This window comes from Saccostrea cucullata, unplaced genomic scaffold (genome assembly GCF_032062105.1).
Source record: "Saccostrea cucullata isolate Sc308-1 unplaced genomic scaffold, CSIRO_AGI_Scuc_v1 ctg15120, whole genome shotgun sequence".
Taxonomy (NCBI): domain Eukaryota; kingdom Metazoa; phylum Mollusca; class Bivalvia; order Ostreida; family Ostreidae; genus Saccostrea; species Saccostrea cuccullata.
In genome coordinates, this window is record NW_026918782.1 from 4,146 (window position 1) to 14,630 (window position 10,485).

Below are 10,485 nucleotides of genomic sequence, written 5' to 3' on the forward strand. Positions count from 1 at the left end.
GAATGTTCCTAGAACTTTAAAGTTATTTGATGTAATCATATGTACCAGATATATTTATGTGAATATTTTACTAACATTTCCATTATTAATGCATCCTTTGAAATGAGATTTATTAGCAACAGAAATATCAACACAAACTTTTTTCACAATCATTTAATTTCATAGGATGTAAATACATTAAATCATACATGATATACCTCACAAAGTATGAAATATAAACAACTTTCTTTGTGCTTAAAATCTCATGATCTTCTTCAAAACATGAAAAATGTCATAAAGATATTTTTGATCAACACTCAATACCATCTGTCTTTAGCAATTGTAACTATAATTTGCACCTTTTTAGAAAATAAGCAAGTTGTTCATTATCAAGACCATGAAATTGATGATGAATACTGTTACCAAATACATGTAAGTTCAAATTTCATCATGAAATCGCATTTACATAACAACATGAATGAAATTGTCTTTTTTCACAAAAACCAATGTGTCACTACTCAAGTACAAGTACAAATTTCATCATGAAATCTCATTTACATCAAAACATAAATGAAGTTGTCCTTTTTCACGAATACCACTGGATCACTAATCAAGTCAACATGTACATCCTTTGGTAAAGGGCCTTCCTCTCAAAGATGTACACAACGCCTTCTCTTTCTGCCAATGGGAACATGTCAATAATCGCCCAAGTCTGTATAGTACAATTCACATTGTGTTCTATCAAACTAGTCACTTCACCAAACTGAATGTCTAAATGGTTAACTCCATTGAAGACTTTTACGATTGAACAGTTTTTCATCGAACCATGAAATTGATGATGAATACTGTTACCAAATACATGTAAGTTCAAATTTCATCATGAAATCGCATTTACATCACAACATGAATGAAATTGTCTTTTTTCACAAAAACCAATGTGTCACTACTCAAGTACAAGTACAAATTTCATCATGAAATCTCATTTACATCAAAACATAAATGAAGTTGTCCTTTTTCACGAATACCACTGGATCACTAATCAAGTCAACATGTACATCCTTTGGTAAAGGGCCTTCCTCTCAAAGATGTACACAACGCCTTCTCTTTCTGCCAATGGGAACATGTCAATAATCGCCCAAGTCTGTATAGTACAATTCACATTGTGTTCTATCAAACTAGTCACTTCACCAAACTGAATGTCTAAATGGTTAACTCCATTGAAGACTTTTACGATTGAACAGTTTTTCATCGAACCATGAAATTGATGATGAATACTGTTACCAAATACATGTAAGTTCAAATTTCATCATGAAATCGCATTTACATCACAACATGAATGAAATTGTCTTTTTTCACAAAAACCAATGTGTCACTACTCAAGTACAAGTACAAATTTCATCATGAAATCTCATTTACATCAAAACATAAATGAAGTTGTCCTTTTTCACGAATACCACTGGATCACTAATCAAGTCAACATGTACATCCTTTGGTAAAGGGCCTTCCTCTCAAAGATGTACACAACGCCTTCTCTTTCTGCCAATGGGAACATGTCAATAATCGCCCAAGTCTGTATAGTACAATTCACATTGTGTTCTATCAAACTAGTCACTTCACCAAACTGAATGTCTAAATGGTTAACTCCATTGAAGACTTTTACGATTGAACAGTTTTTCATCGAACCAACGTCGTTTGAAATCAGCTTTCGTCCTTCAGCACTGTATGTTTTCACTTCACTTGCAATGTCACCAAAGTACAAAATTTTCAGTTTGAATGCTGCTTGATAGAAGTCCTTCATGTGACACCGCATTCCTTCTGTGAGTGTAATTTCTTTGCCATGGACGACATTGAAGTGGTAGGTGATTTCCTCACTGCACGAGTCCCATATCTGATTTTCTGTTTTAGCTGGCTTGAATCGTCCACTCATAACCATATACATACACCACTCGTAAACCTACAACAAAATAATTTAATCCTGTTAATTTTTAATGTTTTCTTTTTATTTACATTTTTAAAAAAAGCAATACCAGTGCATTTCATTTCTATCTATGAATTTCATGTAGTGTATATCATTTTCAACTTTGAGAAAGAAGATGAGTCCTCCAAAAAAATGGTGTTACCTAAATATGAAAATTAGAATTTTTTTAAATAAGTTACACGTAAAATAAGAATTTCTGAAACATGTCTTATTACTTACAGCATAAGTCTCCATAACAGTGCTCTCTTCTGCACCCTTCTTCAGGCACTGCCTTGTAATCCACCCATTGGCTCTTTCATAGGGGAAGAGCCATCTTCCATACAAAGGGCCAAAGGTAGAAAATCCATCCACAATGTGATGGAGCAAGTGTGTGACTAGGTTCTGTGGTAAAAAAGAAATCTCTTAATTCATGTAAACATATTATAAATTTCATCATATATTTTTTTTAAAAAAGAAAATTAAACAATTGCACTGCTCTTTTAATCATTTGCACACGTTCTGTTCTGTAACTAAACTTTTGGTACAAAACAAAAATGGCCATGGATATCACATTGATAAATTAAATATACATATAAAATGTTTGTTGAAAATTTCTGTGATAAGTGAATGCATTAACAATTAATAGTAATACCTGCATGGAGAGAGGAAAGTCACGCTCAAACATTGCCAGTCCAGTGTGAACATCTTCCTGAAGAGAAGGAATGTCTTCTTCAGTCAGCTGTGGTGAGACCATTCTCTTGATGAGGTTCACAATGATGAACAGTGTTTCCTCTTGCTGATTCGGCAAAAAAACCCTTATGCACCAGGCAAGGGCCCCACTGGTTACAAACTGTATCAAAAACCAATGAATCAACTCAAACATAATTTTACTGGAAATTTCAAAATATCTTAAGATTTAAAGGAAAAAATTAAACTGTTACAAATTTTACAATTATTTTACATGCACACAGAACTTCTAAAATATTGTTCTCTACTAATAGCATACCTTATTTAGTAAATTACAAGAACTTTGTTTACGACCATTGGTAAATATATGTACCGGTAAACAATTTCAATTCCTTTTAATTTAAAGATGTTTAAAAATAATGAAGATAAAGAAAACATACCTGTATTTTTGAATTCATGGTACGTAAAGTCCAAGGCTTTGAAAAGTGGGGTCCGGGTGAGATGTCATAGCCGGAACTGTAAGTTACAGATGCTGCTCTGGCATCGGCAAGCTTTAGTTGCTCTTTGGACAGAGACCACGGGGTAGGGGTAAGATTTGCCTCTGGACTCTCATTTTCCTTGTTGGGTTTGCTTTTCTTCCGCCCTTTCCTAATAAACACTAGTGCTGCAACTGGATCTTCTGTCACCCAGATGTCTGAAAACCTCTGGAATTTCTTTTTGCAGTTACGAACATTACGTCCATCATGTTTTCCAGTTAGCATGTCCAGTACATGGGAGATGAAGTCCGCAATGGTGTGCATACCATCTGGCTGCATCTGCTGAAGAGGGATATATAGATAGACAGACAGACAGACAGACAGAGAGCCATTGAGATTTATATATTATTATTTCATATTTAAGGTACAAACAGAAATGGTGGACGACACCATTGGTCAAAGGATGAGAAAAATTCCATTGAGCGCCAGTTTTCTGAATATTTCAAATCTGGACATACCGGTACACCTGGTCGATTAGCATGCTTAAATGCAATTGCAAAAGAACCAATACTTTCAAAACGTGACTGGTCTAAGATAAAGCATACTGTTAGAAATATGATCATTTCAAAAACAAGAGGCCCACGGGCCTTATAGGTCACCTGAGCGTTATGCAACAACTTTCCAGTTATTGAATTTGATTCATGTTTTAAGCCAGATGCTATATGGTATTCACAATATTGAAAGAGGCACCATTGATTATCATAACAACACACTTACCAGTCGCTTAGCTTGGTTAATGAATACCCAAACGCAGGGTAGGGGAACAATATTGCATTCCAACTAATCAGTAATATTCAGCAATAATCAGTAGTGCCCCTAACACTTTGAAATAAACCCCTGACCCTAGGTCCCCACATATTCCACAAATTTTAAAAAGGCACCCTTAAAACTGCCCATCAAAAAATAAATAAATGTTTATCAAATATAAAGGAGTAGATTTCAAACAATTTATTCATTTTCAGTATATAAGTAGAGCCCACCCCTGACCCTGGGGCCTTGAATTCATAATTCTGCAAGATTTAGGCCTATGCTCATCATAACTATTTAGGTAATTTATCTGCTTCATACCCAGAGAAAGAGAAGAAAATTTTCAAAGATTTAATGTATTTTCACTATAAAAATCAATAGAGCCCCCCCCCCCCTTACACCAGAACCCCTGACCCTGGGGCCATAAAATTCAAAATTTTAGAAGAAGCATGTTTGCTCATCATAACTATGTACTGAGTTAGTTTATTTTATTCCTAGGAGCAGAGAAGAAGATTTTAAAGAATTCATGCATTTTCACTATAAAATCAATAGAGCCCCCCCCCCCCCCCCACACAAGAACCCTTGACCCTGGGGCCATAAAATTCACAATTTTTGTTCAGGCACTCTTGCTCATCATTACTATGCACTTAGTTAGTTTTTTTTAATACCTAGGGCAAAGAAGAAGATTTTCAAAGAATTCATGCATTTTCACTATACAATGTATAATCAATAGAGCCCCCCCCCCCCCAACACCAGAACCCTGGGGCCATAAAATTCACAATTTTGGTTCAGGCACTCTTGCTCATCATAACTATGCACTTAGTTAGTTTATTTGATACCTAGGAGCAGAGAAGAAGATTTTCATAGAATTCATGCATTTTCACTATACAATGTATAATCAAGTAGAGATCCCCCCTCCCTTAACACCAGAACTCTTGACCCTGGGGCTATAAAATTCACAGTTTGGGAAAAAAGCACCATTGCTCATCATAACTATGCACTTAATTAGTTAATTTGATACCTAGGGGCAGAGAAGAAGATTTTAAAGAAATTATGTATTTTAACTATATATAATCAATAGAGCCCCAGCCTAACACCAGAACCCCTGACCCTGGGGCCATAAAATTCACAATTTTGGTAGAGGCACGCTTGCTCATCTTAACTATGTACTTAGTTGATTTATTCAATATCCAGGAGCAGAGAAGAAGATTTTCAGAGAAATAATGCATTTTCACTATATACTTATTTAACTCCACCCTAACACTAGAGCCCCTGACCCCAGGGCCATGAATTTCACAGATTTGGTAGAGGACTCAATGCTGATTACAATCATGCAAACAGTTTGACTGCTTGATCTCATTACCAAATTTGTGAATTTTATGGCCCCAGGGTCAGGGGTTCTGGTGTTAGGGCGGGGCTCTATTGATTATATAGTGAATATGCATTAAATCTTTTAAAATCTTCTTCTCTGCTCCTAGGTTATAAATAAACTAACTAAGTACATAGTTATGATGAGCAAGAGTGCCTCTACCAAAATTGTGAATTTTATGGCCCCAGGGTCAGGGGTTCTGGTGTTAGGGCTGGGCTCTATTGATTATATAATAAAAATGCATTAAATCTTTGAAAATCTTCATCTCTGCTCCTAGGTTTTAAATAAACTAACTAAGTACATAGTTATGATGAGCAAGAGTGCCTCTTCCAAAATTGTGAATGCCTTAGCATCTAGCTTAAAACATGAAACAAATTCATCATTTGAAAGTTGTTGCATGATGCTCAGGTGACCTATAAGGCCCGTGGGCCTCTTGTTAAAAATGGGATTAATTTTAGTGGTTTTGGCCCCACCCCTCAGGCCCCAGGGGGACAGGGATCATTAAATTCACAATTTTTGTTTCCCTTCACCCATAGACGCTTTGTGCCAAATTTGGTTGAAATTGGTTCAGTGGTTGCAGAGAAGAAGCTGAAAATGTTCAAATGTTAACACACGACGGACGAAAACGGATAGCAATAGGGCACCTGTGTTTACTCACTCGATTTTTAGAGTCCTGTAACATTTTTGAAAAGAGTCCCACAGAAGATAATGGAACACATACAGCATGAAAACAAGAAGGAAGTACCTAAATCACTTTAAGGAATGTCTATCACTGTTATTGATTTCTTTTTATCCATCTAATGAAGACATCATTAAGGATTTCTTCAAAAGAATTCGGTTCAGAGTCAAGATCACAGGAGAGGACGTTGGTAGTAGCAACAATTTGTTTGACGGTATAGCAACAGTATGGTTGACTCCATAGTAGAATCTTTTTTTAAAAAAAGGCAGAAACCTGGTAACGTGAAGTCAATTTTTATGTTATATCTCTTTCTAAAACATAAAAGCAAGTAGGAGAAATCTAGAAACCTATCAAATTTCACAGGACCCATAATTTGTCTGACATCATTCTTTTCAGCAGGTGGAAGGGCACAGTCTTGCATTTCTGCATGTTTTTGGCTATATAATAGCGGTATTCTGCTGTCTGTAGAATATAATCTTAGACAGAGAATGTACCATGCAAGTCAAATTGATAGGAAAAATCTAGAATACTTTCTGCAAGTACAAAAGGATAGATATGATAAACGATATAACCTGAATCAATATAAAGTTTGTCACCTGGTTGCTATTCTACTAGAAAGTCCAAATACTGACCTGGAGAGTCACAAGCTGCAGTGGAGTACTTTTGGTCCTTGTTTGGTGCTACAAAAGGTTAATTATTTATTATACGGAGTGCAGACAGACAAACAATCAGCATCAAGATTGTGCATCACAACTAAATGAAACCATACTACGGTGACAGAATGTCATGGATGGAGACTGCTTTGAAGAGATTTCAGAAGTCGATTTGAATTTAATTTCCAATTATCAGAAATTAATAAATATCCAGAGATATTTCTGACTTAAATTTGCTGATTTTCCTTCTTGAGACATTCATACTACTTCACCCTAGAAATGAAAGGATTTTATTCAATCCCAAATACCTTGAGTCCACGGATCTTATTCACAAGTAGACTAAATTACGAGAAATCTCTATACGATCGTCCATCAACCCATATGAAACAGGCAATGATATACATGTAATTTTAAATTGAAACATTATCAACAACATTGACGTTGTATCAAAATAACATTTGAGTCTGGAATAAATATATTAGTGACATATCTATATTCAGAAAACTCCAACGATTTGGTGCACAGAAAGTTTTTGACATACACTTTCATGTCTCGAAGGTGTCGTAAGAGTCCGCAATGAGGTACAGTGAGCGAGGGGGTACGGCTGTCCATCCTGTTTTCTAGTTTCAACGATAAATCGTCCAAGATAGTAGTTCACCTCTTCGGTAGTCATTTCATGTAACGCTTTCACTATTTTGCCGGAATCATTTCTATGTGAGCGCCAAGACTCAATAAAGTGCCCCGTCACAGCATGATACGCCCGTCAAATATTATTCAATAATCATGAATTGGTTAAGATGAATGAAAATCAGGTAGCCTTGATTAACAGATTGACACAAATTTCAATTATCTAATATCCATTTCTTATCATACATCTCTAAGAGACTTTACAGTGTAGGGATTGATTATAACAAATAATAACATCATATACTTCTAAACTATGTTAGAGCATAACAAATATCCATCGATCTGCAGCTTAAAATTGTTAATTGCATATTTTATGAATTAATGGAAATGCTAGTCAAAAATCAAACATAAATTATTCTTCAGACTATAACATTTTAAGTGAGGCATGACTGCAAATTATTGCAAATATATATAAATTGAAATATAATTTTTTTTTCAATGAACATGTATAATTAGTTTTAATCATATTGTACAATACTAATTTAGTTTTAATCATACACTACAACATCAATTTGTTTTAATTAATTACACCAACTGAAAGATCTTGGACTAGCCATCAAGAACTCTTAATTAACACAAGCAACCATGAGGCCATTTCTTTTTGCCCAACTCTCAAGGGATAAATTAAGATAACTCTGCATCAGATCTATAGAGACCTCTTAGCTCCTGACAATAAACTCATTAATTTCTCTCTAATTTGACATGCAAATTTCTGCTATCAAAATTCTTCTTAACCTGTGCTTGATATTCAAGCCCATGGGACAAAATGAATTCCTCTCAAAGCATAAACATTTGTTACAGATTGCTGTAAAGTATATAATGAAAAAATAAGTTTTTGCTTAATTTAACATCTTTTAATAAGGATACAACTATATTTTTACATTTTTTAGGATGATGAAATTGTGAATTTAAAAAACTTAGTTTAAAAAAAATAAATCACTTAAATTAAAGGTCACAGTGACCATGAAATAGGCCCAGACACACCTGTACTTTAGATGTATACTTTTGCCAAAGCTCTAGGTCTAATAATGTTCTAGTTATAAGCTAGACAGGATTTTTCCATATTTGTTTATAGTATATTTGTTGCAAAAATATTTTTTTTCAATGAACACATATATTATTAGTTTTATTATACAATACTAATTTAGTTTAAATCATACATTAAAACATTAATTTGTTTAAATTAATTACACAAAATGAAAGATCTTGGTCTAGCCATCAAGAATTCTTTATTAACACAAGCAACCATGGGGTCATTTCTTTTTGCCCAACTCTCAAGGGATAAATTAAGATAAGTCAGCATCAGATCTAAAGACGCTCTTAGCTCCTGACAATAAACTCATTAATTTCTCTCTAATTTGACATGCAAATTTCTGCTATCAAAATTCTTCTTAACCTGTGCTTGATAATTATGCCCATTGGACAAACTGAATTCCTTTCAAAGCATAAACATTTGTTACAGATTGCTGTAAGGTATATAATGAAAAAATAAGTTTTTACTTAATTTAACACCTTTTAATAAGGATACAACTATATTTTTACATTTTTTAGAATTATGAAATTTAGACTTTAAAAAACTTAGTTTTTTTTAAAAAAAAATCACTTTGATTAAAGGTCACAGTGGCCTTGAAATAGGCCGCGACACACCTTCTACTCTAGATGTATACTTTTGCCAAGTTTGAAAGCTCTAGGTCTAATAGTTTTTCTAGTTATGAGCCGGACAGGATTTTTCCATATTTGGCTATAGCATCTATATTAAAGGTCACAGCGACCTACTTTTTGTGCGCGACACACCGTCTACCCAAGAAGTATCAGTTGACCAAGTTTGATAATCCTAGGCCTAATAGTATTCAATTTATGAGCCGGACAGAAATGGACAGACGGACAGACAGACGGACAGACATGAAGCCTATAACATAATACGTCCCGTCTTAAGACGGGCGTATAAAAACCCGGAACGCTCAGGCTGTGTTCTTCTTGGTATTGCGATTCTCATGGGACTGTATCAAATCCTTAATTTCAGTCTCTGACAGGGGTGTAATAAAACGGTTACTTGCCGCAGATTCCTTCAAAAAAGGCTTCGAATCAGGAAAATCTAGGTCAAAATTTCCGGTATTTGTGTATTCTGATGACATATTATCCATCTCGTTGGATATGTCGTTCCGCGTGGTTAGTCCTTATTCATGCATTGTCTGAGACATAGACAACGTCGGAAAACCTTCAAATACGTCATTTTCTTTTTCTAACTGTTCACAGACCTGGGACAGGGTTACGTCATCTATATCCGACTGAAAAATGTCAAATGGGTCTGGAAATTCATTAAATAAATATTCTGATGCGGGACACTCGTCAACCTCCATCTTGACGCTCTGTAAGACTGCGCGCAAATGATGGTGGCGCGAAAGCAAGTTTGACAATCTGGGCGGAGCGTAGACAAAAGGTCAAGTGACCAATGATTGACATGATACAAGTTCCTTATTAAACAATTATTTGGGTATCACGTGATATTCTGATGGGTGTGAACTCGTTCGCTAGCGCAAACTCGTCACTACCCATCAGAATATCTCGTGATACCCAAAATAATTGTTCAATAACTGTAACTTATTGAATGAGCAAATGCATAGAAAGTTCTTTAAAAATATTAATTTATTTTGCTTTGAAGACGGCAAACAGCTTTGAATATCCTGGTTTTGCTTGCATAAATGCATTTAATTGTGAAAGTACTTTTTTGACAAGCAAAATATGTAAGCGGACGATTTGATGCATCAAACAGGTTGGGCACACACCCCCAAATGGTCATTTAACACCCGTTTGGTGGTCAATCGCCCATTTCGGCGTCTTTTTAACCTACCAAATGGTGGTCTTTTTTATTCAAATCCAATTTTTATTGACATAAAGCAAAAGCGCATTTACTTAGGCATTGGGGAATTTAAATTAACACATTCCTCGCACATTTAAAACAATTTAGTCAAATTTCCATGTGGAATTTCTATGAAACATCGTAAAAACAAAACCCCTAATTGTTTGTGACGGCCGAACTATTTGCTCTAACAATACGAAAAATTATTTTGTTGTGTATAGTTCGGTAAAAAATATATTTAAACAAGAGGTATTAGTCTAGAGAAGTAACTTTTATATAATTTCAAAAATCCCGTTAAACACGAGCTCCTCGTATTGTATTCGTATGGTGG

General features: G+C 34.9%; 1 protein-coding gene across 1 annotated transcript; it reads right to left on the reverse strand.

Moving 5' to 3' along the window:
- Window positions 1–203: 203 nt before the first annotated feature.
- On the reverse strand, window positions 204–3,445 carry LOC134271156 (uncharacterized). Its single transcript, XM_062753408.1, has 4 exons — window positions 3,064–3,445; window positions 2,589–2,786; window positions 2,177–2,338; window positions 204–1,933 (listed from the first exon to the last, which is right to left on the reverse strand). Exons 1-4 carry the CDS (start codon window positions 3,436–3,438, stop codon window positions 1,448–1,450), a joined length of 1,221 nt encoding a protein of 406 aa, XP_062609392.1. The 5' UTR covers window positions 3,439–3,445; the 3' UTR covers window positions 204–1,447.
- Window positions 3,446–10,485: the final 7,040 nt, after the last annotated feature.